This window comes from Molothrus aeneus, chromosome 5 (genome assembly GCF_037042795.1).
Source record: "Molothrus aeneus isolate 106 chromosome 5, BPBGC_Maene_1.0, whole genome shotgun sequence".
Lineage (NCBI taxonomy): Eukaryota > Metazoa > Chordata > Aves > Passeriformes > Icteridae > Molothrus > Molothrus aeneus.
In genome coordinates, this window is record NC_089650.1 from 15,437,282 (window position 1) to 15,463,812 (window position 26,531).

Sequence of the window (26,531 nt, forward strand, 5' to 3'; positions counted from 1 at the left end):
ATGAACTGTGCAAAATACAGTTCACAGGGTTTTATTACAGCAGTACCTTTAATATCTCCACCAGAGGTATTTTACACCTCACAGACACAGTCACCAATGCAGCTCTGCAGTCACTAATGCAGCTCTCCAGTCCCAGCAGATCACCTCTGTTCAACCCAAAAGCTCTTCCAGCTCTCACTCCACTGTTGCCAATTATATTCACCATATTACAAGTCTGCCTGATGGGGACTTCCTTTCCAGAGGTAGAAAGGACCTAAGCTCAGGTATGACATTCAGTGCAGCATGGCATCTCTTTACCTGAAGATATTTTACCTAAAAATCCTCCAGACAGATCCCCTGGTGGAAGAAGGAAGCCCATCAGTATGCTCAATGCTTTTCCTGCCTCTCTATCAGCTCAGCTAGCAAAATCTTCCTACTGTGAGCATCCCTCACTATAAACAGAAAGGAAAATACTCCCATTCTCAGGTGGGAGTACTGGTTCCTCTTGAAAATTAGCTATTATTAGCAGTCCACTGTTTATGTTTTGATAGTGGCCTTGACGTAATTAGAAATAAATGAAAGTTTGATAGCTCCTGTTTGTTCTTCCTCTGAATTCAGTGCAGGCTGTTACAGGAGCTGGAACACAAAAGCAGCACCCTGGGAATACTAAAGAGTTGTCTGCATACAGAAGTTGCACTGCTGTAAATCTAACTCAAGCCAGTCAGAGCAAGTCTTTTTTCAGGGGTTCCCTAACATATAGTGATTTATAACTTTCTTCTTGCAGTAAATTTCTGCATTCATACTTCAAAGCATAAGTTAAAATAAGCAATCCTAACTAAATCAGTGGAAAAAAAACCCTACTTTTAACTCCATTGATAAAACTTGTACACAAACCTGTGTTAATATGGATTAGATATGACTCAAAAAGTTCACAGCTTCATGCTGTGATATTTTAATGGTTATTAAAATATGCAAGACTGTACCACTTCATACACTTGGTATTATCTGCTGCATTCCAGCTTGTCAAGAGCCATATTTTATTTCTAAGGAGTCTTAAAATATATTAAGCTGCTCTTTTGGGGAGTCACAATACTCTTCTGCCTTAATACAAAGTACCAGATAGTAACCAGACAAGTTGCAAGATCTTCTTTCTCCTCTGGGACCTTCCATTCCATCAAAAGGGGCAGAGACTTCCTCAGAACTTTTTTAATTCAAATTTTAGTCCAAAGGCAAGAGTGCAACAGCAGAACACTGCAGCCTATATAATCACAATGAACTTGCATGACCCCAATCCAGTCACAAAACCACTCCAAAAATCAAGGGCAAACAGGAGCAGAGAGAAAAATGAGCCCAAGGGTTTTCAGTACAAACATGGTGGATATTTAACAGTGGTGTTTGCCCTGCAACCCCTGGGTGCAGCACTACAGTATGACCCAGCAGGGGCCCAGTGTGGGATCTTTGTGAAGACCTACACTGCAGACCCACCTGCTACAGCAGTTCTGAGCCAGCAGGACTTGGTTAGGCAGCACACAAACACTTGTTTAACTGGCATTCTTACCTCTGCAGCCAAGTAGTTTCCAGTTGCCAAATGCTTGAATCTAAACAAGCTATTCCACTGTCCTGCCCCTCCCCGGCAAGGGTCATGGTGGACAACCTAAAAGAAGAATTTAGATTTTAATCCTGCTCCTCAAGATCATACTTCAGGTCACTGACATTTCCTGCAGCTCACTCCTAATAAAAATATGCAAATAACATCATTACAGCCTGCCAAAGAAAGGAATTCTGTGCTTACATGAAGCTAACCATAGATAAAACTACTTGCATTTACTTCTTGCCAAGTGCCAGGAAATATTCCTTCTATTACTTTCCATGCTTTCATTAATTTATTCCCTGCAAACATGATGAGCCAAATTTTGCTTTTTAGTGACATCTCATATCATCTAAAATATCACAGGTTATTTCTTTTATCCCTTGACTGAACTGTAGGTCATTTGCTTTCTTCAAATCTAGCAGTGTCTGTCTCCTTTAAAGAGGAATCTCCAATAAGTACAGGTGCAATACACTCTACTCCAGACAATCCTTACCAGACAAAAATCAACCATTTTTCTGAAGACTCTGTTCTAAATACACAAAGTTTGTCCATCACACAAGAACTTTTGGGTATATAGGAGTTGCATTATCTTAATAGCAAGGATTTGAGACATACCAATTTCCAATGTTTCTTAGTTGAACAAAAAAGTTTGCTAGTTCCCTCCTCAAAACCACCCTCATTCACAACACCACCTTTATTCAGGTTTACTTTAAACAAATGTTGATGTGTTGTGTGATGTTTGGGAGATTTCCTGTCAGCCATGGATCTCCATTTTTTTATACTGCACATGAAGCTAAATGTAAACACTCAAAACTCAGGAGAGGTGAGTGTCCTTTGATTGGCTTTGGTAAAATCACACCATTTACGTCAAGTCTGAATTTGAAATTTGACTCTCCCTCATTTCAGTGCAGGCAAATATAGTAAGAAAGCCTCCTGTCTCCAGACACACAGAGCAATAAAGCAGCTCGTCAGGGTTCATCCTACACAAACCACTTCATGAAATAATAATAGTTACAGGGAGGTGTGTGATGATATCAGGAGCCTATGAATGACTCATGTTGTGCTGAAGTTTTTTTACTGAGCCCTGGCCTTCAGGTCCTAAAATATTTATAAAGAGAAATAAAAAATACCTCTATTTCCCACAGTGCTTTAGAACTTGTTGCAGACGTGGCTGACTGACGTAACGTGGTGCGCAGGAAAATGTGTTGTTTCTTCTCATATTCATCACAGGTCAGAAACTTCTCTTGCTCTGCATGAAACAGCCTCACAACATCTCCCTAAAGAAATAGGGAAAAGAAGCACTGTTAAGTGGTAGGCAAAGCCTCCAGAGTAATTTTCTATTTGTAACAGCTCCAGTGATGCCAGCAGAGCTGATAGGAAGAAAATACTTCTGAGCTTCCTATTGCTGGAGCAGGTACCAAGTGAAGAGTATTCAATCTTAGCACCAAGTCTGGAAATCAGATGAGATAATTCAGTCCTGCAGGAGACCCATGGCCTTTTGGGAAAGCACAATGAACAGTGGGCAAAAATTAACCTAAAGGTGATTTTTAATTCTAGTTAACTTTACTAAGTTGATTTTTTTTTGTTTCTAATCTCTCTTATTACTTAAGGGAAGTGAAGAGATTTTTCTAACATTGTATTATCTTATCACTTCTACTCTGCAATCAACACCAACACCCCCTCTCTATTTCTTCTGCTGGAATCATTTTTGTTTCCTCCTGCCTCTCCCCAAGATTTGAAACACTATCCTTAAATGGGTCTACACAAAGATACCATTTTCCCTTTCAAATTCTTCCTCAAAAACTGCTGGTACCTTGACACCTATTGAAAAAATAGCCATTGATAATGATTTATTAAGGTACATGTGAGGACAAATTAAGCTTATCTCTAAATGAAAATGTAAATTATCTCAGAGATTAATCTACAGGCATGAAACTGTGCAATACCTCAGCACGTAAAGCTACATTGTCTTATTACAGTTATTGTTACAGTTACTTGGAACATCTCCATAAAGTCCTTATTTCCTCTTTAATTCACTGGGTAATATTTCTCTACAGTCAAACACACTAAGACTTTTTGGATTCAAAAATCATACTTACTCCTTTCAGTACGTCATCTCGGTAACTACTGAATTTCATGAACAAAGTTATTTTCCAGCTTGTGTTACAGTTGACAGCATTTACCTTTAGAGGAAAAAAAAATCCAATTATAGTATATGTGGATAGGGGTTTTTTTTTGAGACATTCCATTCTTCTGAAAGACCACACCACAGCTAGGATGGTAGGGGACATGGCTTAGCTGCATATCTGTAGAGTTCTTAACACTGGTCCTGAAGCTCTCAAGTGTTAATGATTGTAATGTTGGAGAAGACAGAGTGGGGAAATGCTGCTCTGTTTGCTGACAGCCTACCAAGAACACCCCAAAAGGATACTGAGTGAGGATTTACTCTTACCTCAGTCAGAGTGTGAGATACTCAAGGAGACCTCATAGAGTTATCACTGCAGCAAATATTTCATTTTGGGTTTTTGAGGCTAAGCTGGAACCAGTCTTTAAGGCTGGCTTTGAGTCCATTGTGGGCTCATGGTGGGTTCTGGTTACCAGTAAAGCACAACATATCACAGAATGGTCTGGGTAGGAAGGGATGTAAAGATCATCCCATTCCAAGCCACTGCCATGGGCAGGGGCACCTTCCACTATCCCAGCTTGCTCAGAGCCCCATTCAGCCTGGCCTTGGACACTGCCAGGCATCCAGTGGCAGCCACAGCTGCTCTGGGCACCCTGTGCTGTTGAGAGGATGGTGGAGGCACAAGGGACACCAAAGGCAGCTTCAAGCGTCCACAGCCCTTTAATGTTCTACCTTTCACACTCTTAATCTTACATGCACTGCACCTGTGTGCCCTCTGCTCCCTTTGGTGATTGGTCAGCACACCTGGGCACTCCATGGTTCATTACCTTCAATAATGTACCCCTGTCCTGCACAGCTGTAGCCATTGGGGATGAGGCTTGGCCACAGCCCCACTCCCAATTACCACAAACTGTGAGCCTACAACACTGTGCCACGGCCTCACCACCTTCAGAGGGCACAATTTATTCCTCATATCCAATCTAAACCTTCTCTCTGTCAGTGTGAAGCCATTCCCTCTTGTCCTGTCATTCCAGGCCCTTGTCAAGAGTCTCTCTCCATCTTTCCTGTGGGCTCTCAAGGCCACAGTGAGGTGATTCCAAAGCCTTCTCTCCACCAGGCTGACCAATCCCAATTCCCTCAGCCTTTCTATAACCATGTCAGATCAGCAGCTACCCCTCCTGCCCTCCTGAACTCACCTCTTTGCAGCCAGGGTTGTCTAGAAGCTCAATGTTGCTGGCATGCAGAGGCTGTCCTGCATTGACTGGCATGAGAACAACTTTATCTCCCACCACTACCTGGAAGTCAGAAATAAAATGCAATTTAGACCTAAGTAGTTATCCAATAAAATAAAGTAATGTAGCATGTTTAGAAAATTACTCAAATGCATGCTCTAGTATTGGCACTCAGTGAATTTATTTGCAGACAATTCACACAGCAGTTGTGTTTCCTCACGATCTGCAATCACCCGGGTTCAAGATTTCCAACTAATCAACCCTTGCATTCCCAATAAGCATGTCCCCTGGTTCAGCAGAAACTCCAGACCATGAAATAGATATGAATCTATAAAGTCCAGGAGTAGCTCAGTTCATCCAAAAGTTACACTAAGTTCTCTTTACCCCAGAGAAAGCTTAGAAAGAAATCATGAGCTCCCATATCTGTGGACCATCTGCTGGCAAATGTCCTGACAAGCTCAGTAGTTCTCTGATTCAGACTGCTTGACTACAACCTAGAAAGGCACAGAAATCACTGGAAATTCAGAAAGAGGCGAACACATTCCATCCCCTCTGCTGTTGTTCCCTAAATAATGATTGAGCTCAGCACAGGCAGCAGGTACAACAGCTGAGAGACCGTCTCTCTAAAGAGGAATTCCTGGCTGGCTCCCTGCAAGCAAATTCCCATGCCCTTGCAATTCTTTACAATATACAAATCAATATAAAAAAATTTCTTTGACATAAAAACTGCTTGAGACATGCATATGGAGAATTCAATTCATGCCTGGAAGGGGGAAAAATAAATAATAAAAAAATATCAATCCACATAGATTGGTTGGCACTGGGTCCTGATTTGCTTATGCTCTTCACAGCAATTTTGAGCACACTCAGACATGAAGACAAGTGGCTACATGTGATTTTTTTCTACATTAAATGCTGCACAAGCCATGCTTTCTCTTGGAAGACAAATAAATAAAAACACTTTCTGCATTGATCAGCACATTTCCTATGAAAAAGCTGAGCCCAGTTCAGCCTTGTGCAACTTCAATGCAGGTGAATTTGGCCCCCTCATTGCAGAGGTGAAAAGGAAGGTTTGCCTGTTCTTTACCAACACAGCCAAAATAAACAGTAGCATAAGACAGTTCACCATGCTCAGATCACACACAGAAAAATCCTACTTGATCCAAGGCATGGGAACAAGTTCACTAACAGAATCAAAATAATGACAAGATGCCTATAAGACACATTCCTTATGCAATACACTCCTGCATGCCATGCTTCACACAGACATTACTTACAGCCTGTTTTAAGAAGTTATGACCAGACAATTCATTAACCAAAATACCACCAGGTTTGCATCCTGCAAAGTGGAATCAGGACTTCAAAATTGTTGCATGTACACTAGGACTATCACAACTAAATCAGTAAGACAGCACATCATTAAGCATCTTATTTAAAAAGAAAAAAAAAAAACAAACACTAAAATGGCAAATAACTGCAGTCTAATCCACACAGCACCAATCCTGCTATCGGGGAGTATTTTGTTGTTCAGTCCATCTGGAACCAGCTCTAGCCTTAATCAGTCCTATCTTCCATTGAAGAGCAGCTTCAAAAATGATGAAGACTTAATAAAAGTCTGCAGAAAATACTGTAGTTATGTCAATTACTGTAAATTTTCCATCATATTCTTTAATTACTTTCATTGACTTGCAAAATTAATCAGTTGCTAGTGAAACTAAGCTAATCTTCTTTTAGAAAACAAAGTTCTAAAATATTTCACAAGGCTAAAAATCTCTGATCACTTACCAGAAGAGTCACACACATAACTTTCTGTATCAGATTCCCAGATTCCTTTTCTTTTAGGACATATGGCATACCTTGCCTGCATTACCCGGCACAGTAGCAGCCATCCAAGCAGTAATTCAATACTCACTTCTCTTGCATAAAAGACTTCCTGAAATGTGCTTTCTAGGGAATTTCCTCATTATAGCACAGGAATATAATTTTAAAAATCCCAAAGTTTCTAAACAGAGTAGGGGCCTGATATACCAAGCTAACTCCAGGAATTCAAAGGTTTCCATGAGTGGGAATAACTGAAAAGGAAGCAGTGGGTACAAGGCTGAAGCCTCCTCCATCTGTGAGAGAAAAATGAGGACTTCCCCCATCACTGGCTACTCCTGTCCTCTGTGAAACAGCTGCCTGGTTTGTGTAGCTGTTGAAGAGGTAGAAATGCACAAAAGCAGAGAGAGCTACCAGAGCACTAATGTTTATCACTGGAAATTTGCAAAGAAAATTGTCAAATCCTTTTGGGCCTAGTAGAAACAAGAAACAACTTCCCTTTGTAAATTCCCTCTGTAAATTACAATGACAAGTTGCCAGCTCTGAAAGACAACCTGGAAACAGAAAATGAGCAGCAGGCCATTCCAAAGGAACTGAGTCCATTGAGTTAGGAATAAACCAGTTTGCCACATGGCCCTCATGGCTCAGAGCCTGTCAGATAAATCCCCACAGAAATGGACTGGGAAAGGGGTTTGTGGCATGGGATGGCACTGCCATCACTGCACTGATCTGCAATCCTTGTAGATGAGCAAGTCTGCTTCCAAAGCCTCATGTGTGCATAACAGTGGAAAATGGAACCAAAACCTCTGTAGTACTGGGAATGACTTTGAAGGCCAAGGATGGTTCTGCTGCTCTCAGCTGTAAGGGCCCATTGTGGCATTGCAGATGACAAGTGGGAATGCCAGGTCCTCCCTCTGGAGAGCATGACACACATACTTATTTTCCAGGCATGAGAAGTTTAAAAAGATGCTGAACTGATGTTATTGCAAGAAATTAAGCCAAAACAAGAAGTCACCCTTTATTCTCTCCAAAGAAGGGAAAGAAATACCAGGCTAACGTTTGAGCCACATTTGTTCTCCTCAGCTGAAAACCCATGCAGAGGCTCCCCCTGAGAGATATATTTGCTCTATTTCTCTGCAACAGGCTTTGGGAAAAAGGAGGATTTTCAAATACCCTTTTAATCACTACATGAAGCAGGGAAAGACTCTGACTCTAGGGATATTTGGCTAGGAGCTGGGAATGCAATCCTTCTCCTCTCCACAACAGATTGCAAAAGGGATTGCAAGCAACCACACTCATCATCCTGGAGAGCATCCCAAGGGCTGGGTAACCACAAAATTAAGGAGAGAAAATACACAAAAAAAAAAAGCCATTCCCTTCTACAACCCTAAGAAGGCTTTCACTGATTATGCACAGGGGAAAACAGCCAAACATTCCCAGCCAGGTCTGGGAAAAACCACACAAGCTCATCATCGTGTGGCCTTCCCAGCGGCAGATCTGAATTCTCCACATCAGGCACTTAAACCAAGCCACAGAATGAAGAAGGGAGTTGTGATCTCACAGCACAGTTCTCAGATCTGCAGCAAAGAGCTCTCCTGTGCATTCTTCCTCTCATCAATATGCAAGACTCCAGCTGAGTCTTGCAGAAACCTACCCAGAAAAGGCTTTCCAGACTATTCTACCCAGCTCCAATCATAGATACCATTGTCACATCAGAAGGGAATACAGATTTAAAGAAACTGATGTATTTCCTAGAGACATTCTCTACTGACCCCTTGAAAAAAATATTGCCACAAAAATTTTTTAAAAACTCTTAAAAAAAAATAAGACTTTAGCATAAACTATGATTTCTTGTCAGCTTTGTAAATCTGCACTCAACAGGTAGACTTAGCAAAGATGCCCCAACAGAGAGGCTTGAACATGGCAACACAAGAGATTCCAGACCATATAATTAAGTAACACTTTCCAGTTACACATGAAAGGTCAAAGTCCCAATTACTCTTCTAATTGCTTCTTTCCTGAACTGAATCCATTATGAAACAGGCCAGCAGTGAAGAAGTTATACCTCCTGAAATTCTTCTCCCTTCTCAACACATTCAGCATTTCCACTTACATTGTCACCTTCACTCCTCAGTTTCCAGAAGGGCTGGATATAAAACCAGGAGCCCTCATTCCCTGCAGCATCCAGGGACACCCGCATAGCATTCTTCTCTAGCAGAGCTGGCAATCTCTTGTTGACTGTGAGGTATTTGTTGCTTTTTATGTGAAGTAGCTGGGAACAAAAAATAAATTTAAAAAAAAAGTACAACTTTTAGGTGCTTTTTCTCCCTCCAGTCAAAAGAGGAGGCACAAACTTTCACACTGCAGAGATTTTCAAATATAAATATAGATATAAAATATAACTAACTAGAAGGCAGTTATCAAAGTATGTTACAGTTTAGGAAACAGATGAGCTATCTTGGATTGTGAGAAATGTGTCAGGGATCAATTTTACAGCAGGGCAAGTGTCCATTGCAGTTCTCCCTTCAGGAATTACATCCATTACAGAAAAGTTGTACTGCACTTAAGAACTTAGCTCCTGTCTCATTTATATGTCATGAGATACAGATTACTACAATGATTTAAAAGGAGCTGCACAGCACCTCTACAGCATGATTTTGAAATAACTCTTGAAAATAAAAGACATATTTACGTTCAGATTCTAAACTGCAGCACCAAGAAATACACATAGAATTTTTATAATGACAAATTATTTAAACAGGAATATGCAACACTTCTGGTAGGCTTTGAAACAGGCAGAAAAGCACAATATTGTAAACTTCACCAAGTTCTGTTTACCCGACCCTTGACAATCCAGATTACAATGGGTAGACAGTTAATTTTCACTGTAACCTTGAAATGAAACAACTGTTTCCTTTCCAACAGTGAGAAGGCAGATGGATTTCAATAGGTTTACCTGGATGACATTGCTGTATTTTACAATTTCACCCAACAGCTTTCTGTTCTCGCTTTCATTCTGCTTTTGTTCCAGTTCTGCTGCATGCTGCAAGAGAATGACCATTTCTTTAGACTCTACAAAAGTACCTGGAACATACAGTGCAGAAAGGAAATGGCACCATATTTAAATCCTGAAACCTACAAGCATTACTGCACTGGAAATATTAGCACCCAAATCCTGATGCTGATTCTGATTTTTTTACTACCCAAAATAGGGACTCTGTCACAATTTATTGGTCACACCTGAGATGCATGCTATTTTAAAATTTTTTCAAGCCCAAAACGTAATGTCAGGGGCTTTATTTCATCCTATAGAGGATAAAAAGGTGCCTATGATTAGCTTCTCCCTATCACTACTCCTTTTACTTGTTGGGGTTTAATTGTACATAAACACATAGACTTTACAACAAAACAAAAACATTAGCTTACAATAGGCAACATTAAAATTAAACACAATAGACTGGGTCAAATACAGCCACAGAGCAAACTCTCCACTCCCAGCACTAATTGCTGTGTAACTCTGGCCACACACCACGTGCCTTCCTTGCTGTTTTTAACTGGAAGCACTGGTGACTTCCCCACTGCCCACAAAACTGTCATCCAGGTTTGACAGGACCTTGTTTTCACTTAATCTCATGCATTCAGTTACAACATCAGGCCAGCTGTTTTTCAGATACAGATGACTTGTTCCATCCACACTGTGTTGGAGACAAAATAAAGACTGCAAAAAGGTTCACAAAAGAATCACTTAGACTGAAGGCAAAGACAAACACAATTTTGAGGAATTCCCTGGCTAAAGCATTGAGGACATCTCTTTGTCCACTCTTTGCCTAATTCCTGGTAAGGATATCCAGTATTACTTAAACCAGGGCTCCATCCTGATTTTAACAACTCCATTTTCACATTATAAAATTTCTGAAAGCACTACCTTGCTTACAGCAAAGGCAAAACCCCCAGCCCAAAGTAAGATAAACACCAGGTTGGGGGCTATAAATGCCAGTCAGGAGGTAGGAGAGCTAAGGAGAATATAGAGTTGTTATGGTGGCATAATAATACCAATCACAGCGGTTCCCAAGGCACTTGTTATTATTCTTTCTGGTGCTATTGTAATTCTACAGCCTGCAGATCGAGATAAGATTACAAATACAGATGTCTCTTACTTGAAGTTTCTTCAGCAGTGCTGCTTCAGTATGGTTTCCTTGTTTGGCTTGCTTGGCTTTCCAGTACTGCTTCTGGGCTGAATATCTGTTCATAGGACACACCTTGAAAAGGCAGTCTGGGGAAAGATTGAAAGAAATACTCCTGAGTCATGCTGAAAGACATTTCCTTCATTTGTAAGTATGTGTTGGTTAGGGGTTTTTGTCCACAAACGTCCAGATACCAGTGTTTAAACACAGCCACCAGGTCAGCTTGGTGGCAATGATACCTGAAACAGGGTGGCACAACATTAGAGTTGAACCGAAAGCCTTTAAGGCCTCACATGTTCCCACTTTGTGCACTCTCTGTAAGAGGCTCAGGCTGTGATCCTGCCATATCTGCCTGCTGCTTTATTAGCAGCCCAACATCACAGATGCAGTGTTTGAAGGCACGTGAAACCTTGGAAGAGTGGTCCTGCTGTCTGTATGCCACACACCTGGCTTGCCCAGCTCCTCCTGGCAGTGCTGAATCCAAGGGTGGCTGGGGCATTCAGCAGCCAGCCACCAAGCAGGTCCACCCAGAGTTTGGGTCTCTCTGCCTTCACTGAGTTGTTTTTACTGTCAGGGTTTTTTAATCTAAATGACACAAGCTGAACATCACCACTGTCCAAAAGACCAGGAAAAAAGCAGGTGAAGAGAGAGGAGCCACCTGAGCAGGGTGGCTGTGCAAATGAGAGAAAAGGATGAGGAGAAGCAGAAGGAGAAGAAGACTGCAGCCAATGCTGAGATGCCAAATAAGAAATGAGCAGCAAAGGAAAGAGAATATCAATACACCAACCCTCATCCCATCCCCACCACCTCCCCATGTGGAGTGAGGGGGCTGCATATCAAAGAAGGGGAGAGATGTCTGGAACGAAGCCAAGGGGTTCTTCCCTAAATGCTTGTTCAATTGTTCATCTTTATTTCCCAAAACTGTAATCAATAATTGAAAGTTAATGTTCATTGGCAAGAAATTGAATTTTGTAAAATTCCTTGACTCAAGGGGTTTTGTCCAGTGGCAGTCCTATAAACTGGAAATAGAGCCTCATGATTCATCTAAAGCCAATTACTTTTAGAATGATAAACAACATCTAGTCTTGCACAGTCACAATCATCAACTGCTCTAAAAGCAGAGAAACTTGAAAGACATTTCACGTAGCAAATGTTGGTAATTGTCCTCTCACACGCACATTTATTAACAGGAAAGAAGAGGGAAGAGTTCTGCTGTGGGAGTAGCAAGGACACTCAGGACTGGGTGTTGTAGGGTGAAATTCTTCCCCAGCATGGGCTGCAGTCTGTGGATGTCAAAGGAAGGTCTGTCCCCAGCTGTGAGCCCTCCATATTTCACTGGCACAGATGACCAAGCACTGGATGAGGACTGACCCAGCCCCTATTCAAGCAGCAAAGTTTGTCCATACAAAATTGCCCCCAGTGGCAGAACCTTCCTTGGCACTGACCCAAAGTGCTCACGGATTTACCCCCACCCCCCGCCACAGCCCTGAGTTGCTGTTCCAAGGAAAAAGTCCTTATCCTACAGATCCTTATCAAAGCAGACCCAGCCACTCTGCAAAGGTGTTTGCTCTCATTTAACATTTATAATGGGAATGATATCACACAACCTAGAGTACAAAACTCCCAGGTAACTTTTACAATATTCTGGAAACCAAGAAGGTGAAAAAACCCCAAAGTGTTGTGTGCCATTAAATTGTACTGTATATTGTAGGATATTTTACCTGAAGTATCAGGATTTCAGCTCATAAGACAAAAGTCTGCTATTATTTTCTGTCACAATCTATAATTAACATGCCTTCTCAGAAGGCTTCATGAAACATTTATTTCTCTGTAGTAACAATACCTTCTTTTAATAGCACCAGTCTTCATTTCTCAGTTACTCCCCACACATCCTGCTACTTGGAGTAAACACAGTGCTTCCCATCCTGCAGAGCCTCAGAGCATGGTGCTACCACTTTTCCAAATCAGTATTACTTCAATTGTATTTCCCTCAATTTATAGACTAAAAAATCGTATTATTTGTTCCCAAACAAGCTTTTTTTCCTATTTTATTTTACTTTTTAGGATTCCAGATGCATTGAAACCAGGCCATCTCATTATTTTTCTGTGGGTTTTTTTTTCCTTTTTTTTTAATCAGAGTAACAAAACTATGTAAATTCAAGCTTCATGATCCTAAACATTGTAAGGAGGTGGAACAGTGCCTGCCCTAGAGATGCTACAGTTCAAATAAACAGGAAAAAAAAGAGAAACTGAGGCATAAGATTATAAAGCAACTTTCCACCACACAGCAGATCAAAAAGCCATTCCCTCCTGGAGGTCAGTCTAGCAACCCACTCATGAGACAGAATGTCTCTTCTGACTTCTCCAGACATTCCCAGGTAGTCCTAGTTCCCAATCCATTACTTTATGGAGTTTTACATAATTAGTCCTCAGGAAGAGAAACATTTAAGGAGAGAATATCAAAGGTAAGCAAATAGCACCTTCACTCAGGAAGTCTGAAAAGGAAAATAACTCCTATTATGCCCTTTAAATATTTCTTGATATTGGATAAAGATGGTTTAGAACAGTATTTGTCAGATGCTTTCTCTCCTTGCCCTCTCTTGGGTTTGGTTTTTGTTTTAAATATTAGAAATTCAACTCTTGTCCATCATGGAAGATTTCTTTGGTTTGCAGAACTAGAGAAATTATCACATGGCTTTACTAAAACCAGAGAAATAGGTAAGTGAAAGTGACAGGGCTATAAAAATCACAGAGTGTACAAATCTACTTGCTTTGGGCAAAAAAAATGGACAAAAAGGTAAAAAAGAAAATGTGAAAATGAAAAGGGAAAAACATGGAGGAGTGGGGCAACAAAGTTTCCTAGGCAGGACAACAAGAAAGAGAAGGAAATTAAAGCAATTATGGAACTGGAAGAAACAAGAAGAAAATAAAAGGATAAACCAAAATTACGTAGAGGGTAAAAAGAAAGTAAAAAGAAAAATGGCAGATGGAAGAGGAAAGGAGAGAGTGCAAAGAAAGGTAATGGGAGAGAAGAAAAGAGAAGGAAAACCTTAGATCAGACTAAAACCTGAAAGGCAAAGCAGGGTATTTAGGAATCAGCATCACTTTCACTGCAGAAGCCTCAAGAAATCAAAGTAATACAAGTTACAAGTAAGAAAGTTTAGACCAGTTTAAAAACTTAATTAATTTTACATTTAAAATAGGAATGAGACTCATGCTCCTTTTCCTTGATCAACAATCCGGTCTCATCTGTGCTATACTACACCTTGGAAGCTGAAAGTGTTTCCCACTGGAGATAGGAGCATCAAGCTGGAGTGTTTGGGGTCCCAGACTAAGGAAACCCGCAGTTGTGTGGCTCATGATGTGGCTTTTCTTCAGAGGCACACAACTCCTGGCACACGCTGTTCTTGCCAACCTCTGTGAACCCAGCCCTGCAGCACAGTAAGCATTTCCATCACCACACTCAGTGCTTTGGATCTCACCAGCTTCAGCTGGAATTAAGACATGAAGCACCTGGTTTGATCAGTCCCTTCAATGCAATACAGTGAATGTTCTGTGGGGTTTTTTCACCAGGCTTCAGGAACACGTGGGACCAAATTCCACCCTCCTTTGCACTGATGCAAATCTGGATGTGCACCCTGGTGAACACAGAGCCACTCCAGGTTCATCCCAGTGTGACTGGGGGAGGAATGGGGAGCACAGCTTCTTCATATGGACACAAAATGAGAAGCAACCACATCTTTCCTTAGCTTAACAACCCTCCACACTGCAGGATGTTCTGAAACAACCAGAATAGCAACCACCCACTCAAAAAAAAAAAAAGAAAGTAAACACATAGCAAAAATGAAACTGCTATTTTAGGACACCTCTTTACATAGGCTTTCAGTTCAGGCCAACAGCTCAATACCTTGATTTGATCTCTGAGTGAACCCTGGAGTGGAGATACAAGTCAAAACCACAATCTTTCTTTTTTGTCCCTCCCACTGGGAAAAGGGTTGATAAAATATTACCAAAAAAGAGCAAACACAGTCCTCTCTGATATTAATTTTCAGAGTCAGTACTTGAAATCTAAACATCTTGTTAGAAACATGTTTTTCTCATACTTCTTTGACTCCCAGGTCGTGCTCTAACCTTAAATCAACGCCAGTTCAGCTATCAGTGATAAAAACATTGTAAACCATACAGACAGCAGTTCCTATTAGTGAAGAGGCCCTACTCACCCTGCTCTTAGATGTTATTTTCAGAATTAATCATTCATGCCTAAGTCTTCCTTTCATGTTAAGAACCTACTTAAAGCAGTTTTTGTTTGGTTTGTTAACTTTACTGCTTTAATTTAAAGCTATTTCCCAGAAGATTCTTGGGGAGAAAAATATGGATTTTGCTTAGATTCTTGATTATAAGAGCAATATTTAGAAACTTTTTTGCCTCAGGGCTCTAAACAGAGCTAAGAAATTTAGCAAAGCATCACAGAGATGTACTTTTGGTTGCTATCATGGCAGAGACACCTCTGAGGTTCAAGGCACTAAATGTCAATTAGACAGCAAGTTTCTGCTGGGCTCTCAGCAAAACTCCTGCTATTCTCACACTAGGAATTTGACTTAAAGGATGAAGGAGAAAACATCCAAATGATAGGTTTATCTTTCCTGCAGGAATCCTCCTGAACACACACTGCTTATGGATACTTGAAGTTGATATGATATTTAATGCCCCTAGCACTATAGCCATGCTTTTATAGAAAGGTGGGTTGCATAAATTAAGGCAACAATTATATTTTCACTAATTTAGTTTCTCCTTCCTACAGGTGTTAGAGACCTTATAGCACCTATCAGTACCTTCAGGGGGCTTACAAGAAAGCTGAATGGAGAATGACTTTTTAAAAGGACCTGGACTGTCAGGACAAGGGGGAATGGCTTCAAACTGAAAAAGGCTACATTTAGATTGAATATAAGGAAGACATTGCGCCCTGTGAGGGTGGTGAGGCCCTGGCACAGGGTGCCCAGAGCAGCTGTGGCTGCCCCACCCCTGGAAGTGCCCAAGGCCAGGCTGGATGGGGCTCTGAACAGCCTGGGATAGTGTAAGGTGTTCCTGCTCATGGCAGGAGGTTGGAATGAGAGGGGCTTTAAGGTGCCTTCCAATCCAAATCATTCTGTGTTGCAGCTCATCCAAATTTGCATGCTACCACCATGTCAGCAGTCCCAAAATTAGGCTATGGAGCACTATAAAGAAGAGAGAGCTAATGAGTGACTGGAAGAAAGACTGCAGAAGGAGCTAAGCAGCAGCAGGCAGGAGCAGAGTAGCTACTAAAAAGTTTTGGGGCAGGGAGGGAGAGAGAGAAGAGGGAATCCCCAAAAAGAGGAGGATCTGAGTTAGAGGAAATGAAAGGTTTGATGCTGTGGAGAAGAGGGAGCAGAGGCAACTGGAGATAAAGGGATGTGTTATGCAAGCAATAGACAGAGGTTACAATAAGGGACAGAGCCAAAACTGTCCACAACCAATGGAAACCACTCCCCTACAGAAGCTGGGATGTAACTCAAGAGGAAGGACCTTGGTTTCCCTAGCAGCAGAAAACAGCTGTACATTTGTCAGTGTGCCATCTCCCTCTGACATCTGCTCCACATGTGCTGCCACCACTGATGGCAAATCATCGGTGCTGGGAGCTCAATCAGCTTCCACCCTGCATCAAAGTGCCCAAATCATCAACACAGAAACTTAACAACTTTTTCTTTCTTTGCCTTTTGAAGTTAGAAATGAACAACACAGAGCTGCAAGAAAATAACTTTAATGTACTGAAGTTATAAAATCAAGCCCTCAAACACTAGACAGCGAAAAAATTATGGCTGTCTTTTTGAGATCCCTAGTTGTAGGCATTTGGGTATATTCAATTATCCTATCACAAATCTTCCCCAGTGACCTTGGTCTCATCTAGAAACCTGGATATGGTCAACTTTAGAAACACATCAGGGTAGTCCAGTGACAGAAATATCATCCAAAGAATCCCCACCTGATATTTTGTGCAACCTGGAAACTGTGAGTCACTTGCAGGCAGTGAGGGGGTGAAATCACAGTTATGCAGCCTGAAAGCTACACTGGATGCTACCCTCAGCTCTGCTTTAAAGTTATTCAGTCACACCAGGGACTGAAATTTATTACTGTTTGTTAGTTTCTAAGTATGCATCCTCACTTTCAGCCAGCGTGCTGAACACTCACAGCTGGAACTGGAACCAACTGCTGATGTTTCCTGAATATATAATGGAAAAAAGTCTTGAATTCTCTGGGAAAGCAGAACTTCACTGTCCTGATGTTTGAAATGCTTTATTTTTTGCAATAGTAGCATATACATAAACACTGCAAATAAAATACTAAGGGTAAGATGTCAGTGGAACCCCCGACAATCATAGAATGGTTTGGGTTGGAAGGGACCTTAAAGATCATTGAAAATAAATACAAACAGCCATGAAACACATTTCCCTTGCTCTAAATCAGGGAAGTCATACTCTCCTTATCTCAGAACCAGTGTGAATCCAAGCCCTTTTAAGCCAAAAGAGACCTGGATCAGGCTCTGCTCTGGCACAGCTATGAGTACTTTTTTAGCAGTCAAGAAGTAAAAACTAGAAGTTGTCAGCACATTGTTATTTTTTTCCAATAAGCAAAACAGCAGAATTATCCAAATCTACAAGGTCAAGTTGAAAAAAATAATACTGTTTTAAGCAAAAGCAAAACAAAAAGCTGACAAAATATTTGGGGGTACTCCTTAAAATGGTATCTTATCTTGAAAAGAAAATAAACAATTCATCAGCTCAAGTAGCTTTGGACCTCACAAGTGTCTTTCCCATTTACAGTGAGAGCAAGGCTGGAGCAAAGAGTTTGTCACAGAGCAGGGGATCATTGTTCAATGTGCAGAACAAAGCAAGTAACTCTTGAACTACAGGAAAATTCAGTCCCTTTCCCCATATTTTCTACTGCCTCTTGTGCTTTTAAAAATTTTGTAATTCATTCTCAAAATCTGCCATTCATGTTCCAGCTTGAAACTCAGTCCCTGGGTCCACAAACCCTCTGGGAAGTCCCATGGTAAAAGTGCCCAAGGAGGTAGAACAGCATCAGTTGTTCATGAAAGAGAGATGATCCCCAGTTACTGACCTCGGAACTTCTTTGGAGGATTGGCAAGGTCACCGGCCTCTGGCTGGACCACACACCGGTCATCCACCAGCCTAGAAAAACAAAAGTTATCACACTCACTAAAACATGCCATCAATGTTTATAAATGCACAGACACGCCTGCCACACCACAGATCCAAAAGCTTCCACATTTCTCCAATGTAACAGAAAAAATACCTCAGAAACTCTGTTATTCAGTTACTAAGCATAACCAAGAAAGTCTACATTTTCCTTCCAGAGAGGGATTTCTTCTACAGCACTAAATTATGGTCTGTGTTTCAGATCCCACTTCATTTAAATCCAGTTAAAATCCCTTTTGTCACACCAAATACATTGATGTTCCATGTAAAATTTATGTTTTCCTTCATCTGAGCCATTAACCCTCAATCAGAAACAGTTTTTTTTTTTCTCTGCAGCTGTCAGATTTTCTTCTTCCCCATTTCCCATTTTTTTCCTCTGAGGAGGCATGTGGAATTAAGATTCAGCTGTGATCAAAACTCCCAAGACCACATTTTCCTGTGCTAAAATGAATAAGCATTTCTTTAATCCACAGCAGAAAATCTAGATGACAAATCAAATATATTTCTTGCAATATTTTAGAAGTTAAATAAACAATAAAATTTAAAATATGAATTGTTAAACTTATCTCAGAACTTCCTAGACATAAATTCAGCTTCCTTTCAGGAAGCATCCTGTAAATAATTTTCCCATTTCAAACAATTATTCAGGAAAATCATGTTTAAGGACACACTACTGCCCTGCCACTTCACAGCAACATTCTGAGCAGCATTTTTGTTGGAAATTGAAATAAAAAGCACAAATTGGCTTCAGCCAAGTTACACAATAGATGCATTCAGCTTTGACTCAAGTTGGTGGAAGCTTTGCCTCCAGCCACAAGCACAGCGAGGCCAATCCCCCAGCACACCTGTGAGTTTTCTACCTCTAGCAAGATGACAAAGTCTCCACTGTAGCTGCAGCTCCCAGAAGCAAAAATGACGAAGAATTTTGGAAGTCAGCAGTTCCAATCTCATTACAGACTTGGATGCAAACATGTGGTGTCAGTGAGGAAGGGGGAATTGAAGAAACAGCTTCAGGAGTGAGCAGGGGGCCTTAGGGAGTTGTGTTCTTCACAGTCTAGGTTAGGCCAGGCTTAAAAAGAACAGAGTGAGGTTTGGAAAGCAGGACTCAGGAAGAGTCTAGCAGGCACCCTGCATTCTGTCCATGTTCTAATAGGCCAAATCTTCCTGTAAACAGCACCTAAAACCTGGAGTAACTGACTGGAAAGGATTACCTTAAACAGGAGCTTTGCCAAAGGGTTTTTATGCCAATGAGTACTTCTCACTCTCAACAAAATCCCTGGAAGGTTTTTAAGGAAGAACCCGTAAGATTTGACCTTCAGCACTGTCAGGATGAAGGCATATTGAAAAGTCAACCATAACTCACAAGGAATCTCCTGTGTTCTTTGGTGACAACTTGTACACTCTCATGACAACAACTGTGGGTGAAATGCAAAACTTTCACCATGGCATGTTACTGTAGCAAAAGCCAGATAGAAAACAAGGTGTTGGTGCTGAGCAAAACAAATGAGATCCTGCACACCTCTGAGCCAGCCAGCTGTAGTGCTCAAACACACTGGCCTTGCAGAGAACAGACATCCAACAATTAATACCAATCACTTGCTGCTCACCATTCTCTAAAGGCACAAAGATAAGGACCATAAATGAGTTTGGCAGCATTCAGGAACCAAAGACATCAGAGAAGACAAAGGAAAAAGGAGCTGGTGCCGCTCCCATCCTATGGACACAAAATCAGAGCACAGAAAGGTTGATTGACATGTGTCAGGGCAGTGGCATGACAGAGCAGGAACATCACCTCCTAAGCCCTTGCTCAGCACCCCAGCTTCTCACGTCTTTGTTTCTTATAACACAGAACAAAAATCTCAGGAAAGTATTGCTTTGTTTATTTAGCAGTTACTAAATTAACAATTTAATCCCCAGCATTTGCCCATAATGCCATTCATCCTGTATTCCAGCTGCATGACCTTCAGGGAGGCTAACAGCTCCTTGTTTACTCTGGAGGTGCTTGTTACAGTACCGTAGGGAGAGCTGAGCTGCACATTCCACATGATGCAAGACTTCAGCCCGCGCTGTGGAGGGGAACACAAGAGGCTCTTCAAACACAGACTACTTCCTCTGACACACAATTTAAAATATTCAAATCCCACTTTTATAGTGAGCCAAAAGCAGCTGATGGTTTGTTACTGACACCTGCGAGGTGGCTGCGTTAAACAAGCAGCAATTCAAAACCTTTGTAACCTGCTAACAAATCCATTTGAGATGAGTGAAACCAAACAAGAGGCTTGGCTGCAAAAGGTCCTGGGCACCTGCAGTGACTGTCAGACCACACCACAGCAGGTTTTAAGATCACTTGCTTGTAGGTTTGAATAGGAGGCCAAAGTGCACCAGACTAGGCTTTTCAGATGAAGGCAGAATTTATTGTATTATACCATAAAATGTGCAAGCTATGTAAACACTGATCCAAATTATGGTGCAAATATTCAAGCCACTTAACCATGGTACTATCAAAGAAGCTTTAACAAACGTCAAGGGGTTTAATTCCTCAGCTGGACCACAGACAATACTGCTTTGTGCTCTCTGCTGTCATTCAGCACCTGACACGTACAACACAACTGCATTTCAGTTTTCCATACGTTGCAGTACATAAATGACAAAGGATATCCCTGCACATGCATGAAATGATCTCTAGCTGAGCCAGTTCTCCCCTGAACACAATAAATACCTGGGGTTTGCACAATCCCTCCACGTAACTGCTGTAATTAAGCTGTACAGCTCCTTGGTAGTGCCTAAGATAAATCATCGGGAAAGTCAAAACAGTAATTACACCCCTGGACTTTACGCATGGCCCTTTGTATTCAGTAATGGCAGAATTAGGGGCTGAAAGCAACAACGCTCATGGGATTGCTTGTCACAGATGCCCAGGCATTCTCCCACTGAAGCCAGGGAAGTTTTTCCACTCACTGCAGGGCTAGCAAGGGCAGTTCCTCATCCTTGTGCCACAGGCAGCCAACCTCACAGACCAGCAGGTGTTTAAGCCATTAAGGCCTCACATGTACAGAAGTGTACACAGCTACAGTGTACAAAGGCTCATTAAACAAGAATTGGAGCTACCTGAAGCAATGCCTAGGAGATAAGGTGTGCCTCTCCACAGAGGCAGGGGGGAAGCAAAGGCAGTTTCAGCTCTCTGCTATCATCACAAAATCACCCAGGATGGGTCAGGGTGGGAGGAGCCACAGTGGGGCAGGCAGCTGGTCCCATCTCTCTGCTCCAGCAGGGCCACCCCAGAGCACAGGATTGTGCCCAGGCAGCTCTGGAAGATCTCCAGAGAGGACACTCCACACCCTCTCTGGACAAACTGTTCAGTACTTGGTCACTGCACAGGAAGAAAGCTCTGCCTCATGTCAAGTAGTCAGAGCATGATCCTGTACAGTTGTGCACCTCTCTTCCTCTCCTCCTATGATCTGGTGGAGTTGAAGCTGCCTCTTCTCTGATGAAATGGGAGGAAGGACACAGAGGAGGAGCAGGACTGAGCAACAGAAGTATAACTGATAAGCAAAGTATGTTGGCAGAAAAGTCTAATGGTGCCTGGGTTCATAGATAGGAATCATATATGCTCCATCAGTCTTTGTGTCCTGCAAGCTCCTCTGATTACCTAACACAGGCTAAAGGTAAATACACAAAAGGTTTCTAGGAACTTGAAGATGTAGTGCAAGGGTCAAGGAATAGTTGTACAGCTATAATCCTAGAAGGACTGTTCCCAGTGATGAGTTATTTTAGATTCACTACTGAGATACAGTTGAATTCTCAATGCACAAACACCAATGTAAGAAAACAACAGGAAAGGAATTATGGTGGGTTTCATGAATTTTAGGTCTCTTTCATAACATAAGATGCTTTTTAGATTGTCAAAAAAGCAGCCACATATTATTTATCTTAGCTTTATATCTTGAGTTTCAAAAATACCATCCTGAAATGTCTTTTGTCTCTTCCTACCAACAGAGATTTCCACCCAGTAATCATAGCCAATATATTCAGGTATTGTATATAATACAATACCTGAATAAACACAAGCACAGACTCTCCCATAGGTGGAACTGCACACATGTGTGTAACTTGTTTAAAAATACAAGACCCCGCTGCTGATGTCTATTATACATTTGGTACTATTTATACATCTATGAAGTATTTTACTCCTCAAAAAGCTGAATAAACTAAGCTAGAGGCAATGTCTTCAATGCAAAACACATTGCTCAGCTTTTATTCTCTTAATGGTATCATAATTTCACTGCCTTTTTGAGCAGCACAAGGCCTGGGCAGCAGCAGGAAGAGGGGCACAGTTGGTAACAGGCATCAGCAAGAGAAGCTGGACATTTTAACTGCCAGTGGAGCCCAGCAACATATTTGTTCACAAAGAATGCTGAGGTTCCATCCCAAAACCACATAACCTCAACATCCCCTCGTGAACAAAGGAGCGGCCCACAAAGCCTCCCTCACTTTGCTCCTCAGATTTCCCTTCACACAACCTCCTCCACAGAAATGTGCCTCCAGAGCACCTGCCACCCAGGACACTTCTTTCCTCCCTGCAGCACGAAGCCTCTCCTGTGCTCCACACATCCCAGCACCCACTTGGGAAGAGAGATGAGAGTCATACCACCAAGAAACCAACCAATAACGAACAATAGGTGATTAAAATTTTGCTGCCCTGGAAATCAAACATCAAATACCTAAGTGCCAAAACAATCAGATCCACCCAGTTCTTCTCCAAGTCCACCCACTTTTCATTTCATTGAGCCTCTTATCAGGCATCTAGGTCAGCCCACTTCTTGTGTGCTTCAAGTGGTCTCCTGCCAAAAATCTACAGTCATCCTACCTCACCCTTCCCAAAATGTGAGTTCATACTCCTTTCTGACTACCAGTCCTGCTTCAAATAATTTACAGCTCTATGATTAGCAACCCTGTATGAAATGTGTCCTTTTCCTGCCTGTTTCCAATGTCAAATTTTTCACCATCATCTTTTCACATCTTTTAGGGTCCCCTAGATTAATCCCAGCTCAAGCAGAAAATAAAAAGGCTCTTCCTTGCATTTATAGAAGGGTTATTAAACCTCTGTACAACTTCAGAAGATTCCATGCTAAAAAGCGCTTTCAACAAATGGGAGGATAGCAGAACACAATATTTTAAGAACTTCACTTCATACCAGTGAGGTACAGCAGCACAGAGACAAGAAAGTCTGGCTCCTGCCTGCCTCAAACATTAGGAGCTTTATAGTTTCCTTCCTGAACAAATTTTAATTGCCACAAACACAAAGCATAAAACAGGTTGAAAGGAGCTGTTTAATAAATACCCTTACGCTGGGAAAGCAAAATTCTATGCATGTAAAACATTCCAAACTCCTGAAGGTGTCTAAAACAGCAGACAAATTTCATCATGAACAATCTTCCACACAAGGTGTGGATGCATTTTATCTGAACTCACAGAGCAGGAGCACTCAGCCATTCCCACCATCCCAAAAACACTTGTCTGTGTCACTTTGTATTAGCAAATGATGTGGAGACACAAGGGCAGAAAGCACAATCCTAAGCACATAGTGGGAAACAAAAACACCACCATACAAGCAGGCAGCTCCACATTTGCACTAATAACTGCACAAATAATTAGCCCTAAAGTTTTTTCCCTTATCTGATAGTGCATTCATATATTCTTGTAACTGTACCTGCAGGCTTACATGTCAAGAGAGAGGGAGTAAAAGCAGAAGTTTTTCTGCTCAATTAAGTAATCCAGCTATAAATCCTGAATGTCATTTTGTTATTCTATTGTATTGTGTTGTATCCAATCGTGCTTTTAGATTGCAAAAGCTTCTGTTCGGTAGAACTTGTTTATCCTTTTTATAGTTATATTTACATTTAAAACATTGTGCAATTTCCATTAAATTATAAGACCGAGCTAAAATAAATTATTACAAAGGAATAAAATGTTATTTGGAGGTTGCAGAGGAAGGGAGAAAGCATAGTTCTTAGATATTAGTCTCAGTTTTGCAATTTTCTTGGCCTGTGTAATAGGTAAGCCATTAATGCACCAAGAAAATGGTACAGAGCTACACTTGGACATACTGATTTTTGCCAAGCAAATGAGCATTTGCACAGTATTTCAAGATCCTCACATTAATACAACATACATCAAGTCATTTTCAGTGGTGCCAAGCACACCTATATTCTGCTGTCAAAAGGGCACTGGGAATTGGTCACAGTCACAAGGTTGAGAGAGCTCAAAAAGTGTTTGGACAATGCTCTCTGGCACAGGGTGTGATTCCTGAGGCTGTGCAAGGCCAGGAGTTGGACTCAATGATCTTTGTGGGTCCTTCCAGCTCAGGATATTCTGTGATTCCATGGGGAACTGGCAATGGGAGGAGGTGTGCCAGCCTATCCCACCCAGCTCCCTCCCCAGGCACACCCAGTCCTGCTGTACTTCTCTACAACACTGGCACTCTGCTCCCAGGCAGGTTTTGGCTTCAGTCTGTCTCAGTGCCTTTGATAAACAAATTACATTCCCATAAACCCAAGGAAATGGTTGATTTCTTCCTTTAATTCTTTCCTATTTTATTTTTAATATGAAAAGTAAGAGTCTATCCTACAAGGATGTTACGACAGCCTAAAGGCATTTAATTGGAAAACCCTTGCACAGGCAAACCCTCTTTTGGGTGAAATTTGTATTAAAGCTAAAAAAACTGAAATTATAAAATGAGTATTAGGAAAGCTTTCTGAAGGCTTTCTTTAGTGGCTTGCAGAACACAGACCCAGTAATAATGCACATCACCTGGAGGACTGGACAATTTTTTCACTACTAACATTTTCCTTTTCGGTGAAATCTTGGCTGTCTTTGAATGGACAAAATTTCCACTGATGTCTCTGAGGCCAGGATTGCAGCCCCATCATCCCAGCTTCCCAGAACTGCCCTGAGGGATGAAGTTTAAAGAAGCAGCAGTGTCAGCACCTCACACAGAGGGTCATTCATCAAAGATTTAATTGCAATCTAACCTCTTCAGCGTTTCCACTTAATCCACCTAACTACACATGGAATGCAAATACTGTAACAAGGCCAGGATTTGGCCCAAACTTAGACTTAAATCAAGATTATACACATGACTTTAACTCTGCTTGCTCACACCTTACAACCACCCATAACAGATCTGCAACTCAATTGTCTCAATGTAAGAAAGCACAGATAAAGTAGAATTACTAGGTATATCAACCTAACACACATTAGAAACACTGACACTGGGACCACTGTAAACTAAAAATGAGGGTATCAGAAGCAACCCTGCATCTTTACGTGAATTTTTAGGCATGCAGCTAACTGGTCTCTATCAGACTGAGCAGTTTAAATTTCCATGGTACACAGTGACTTCAGAAAAGAGATCCTAGTAACAGCATCCCAGAACCAAGCAGAACTCATTGCAGAGTTACCTATTCAGCCACAGACAACAAAGCTAAGCCAGCAGCATAGGGAAAATAATCCAAATCAAAATAAATTCTGCATCTAGTTTACAACAGAAAAATTTGAGGTTTTTTTCTCACCTTCGCACATATTTCTGAATGGCCACTTGAAAGGACTGCTTTGAAGAACTATGTGCTAATAAAAGTCAGAAAGGCTGGATTGTTCACTGCTACCAGCACTTAATGAAAATGGAGAGATTTATCCAGAAAAACACTGTTGAGAAATGCCAATATCTGTCCAGTGATCAAAAAGTGACTTCATCCCTGTAATGAAGGCAGTCACACCTACTCATCAAAATGGCAACACTTGCTGTAGAAAGGAAGCATAAGCAAAGAAAGAAAATTAGGAAACTTTGCTGAAATAGCACAATGTAAAAATATTGTTGTTTAAGAGCAGACAAACCAGCCTCAGATGCTACTGTAAGGCCTATAATAAACCTCAGCATCTAGAATGACAACATATGTAGGCAAACAAATGCATACAAAAATATATACATACACAAATATACATGCAAAAACTATCAATCCAGCAAACACAGGTTGGAATGTAAATCCTGGAAAACGATCCAAGTTCTTTCTCCATTTTGTAACACAAACAACAATAATCCAGCAGACCAACCCATGTCACACTATGTAAAAATGTGAGTGGAAAACATTGCTCAACCAAAGTGCTGACATTTTACACATTCTGCAGTGCTTATTTTACACAGGAGAGGCAAATTTTACATGCCTTATTTTTTGCTTAATTAAAAAACCCCAATTTTTCAGACAATACAGATAACAAAACCCTCCATGTTACAAACACTTTTATATGTTAGGGTACCAAACAAAGAAAGGGCTCACCTCATTTCAGAGATGAGCAATGGGGACAAGTCCC

At 41.3% G+C, this 26,531-nt stretch overlaps 1 protein-coding gene across 1 annotated transcript in view; it reads right to left on the bottom strand.

Annotated features, from left to right (window-relative positions):
• ITPR2 (inositol 1,4,5-trisphosphate receptor type 2) overlaps window positions 1–26,531 on the bottom strand; it is a 244,615-nt gene that overhangs the window by 197,744 nt on the left and 20,340 nt on the right. Inside the window, exons 2-9 of the mRNA XM_066549543.1 lie at window positions 18,067–18,137; window positions 10,903–11,018; window positions 9,702–9,788; window positions 8,859–9,017; window positions 4,892–4,990; window positions 3,670–3,753; window positions 2,701–2,847; window positions 1,538–1,633 (exon numbers count right to left, since the gene is read on the bottom strand). Of these exons, the coding sequence (XP_066405640.1) occupies window positions 1,538–1,633; window positions 2,701–2,847; window positions 3,670–3,753; window positions 4,892–4,990; window positions 8,859–9,017; window positions 9,702–9,788; window positions 10,903–11,018; window positions 18,067–18,137 (859 nt within the window). The remainder of the gene's footprint in view (window positions 1–1,537; window positions 1,634–2,700; window positions 2,848–3,669; window positions 3,754–4,891; window positions 4,991–8,858; window positions 9,018–9,701; window positions 9,789–10,902; window positions 11,019–18,066; window positions 18,138–26,531) is intronic.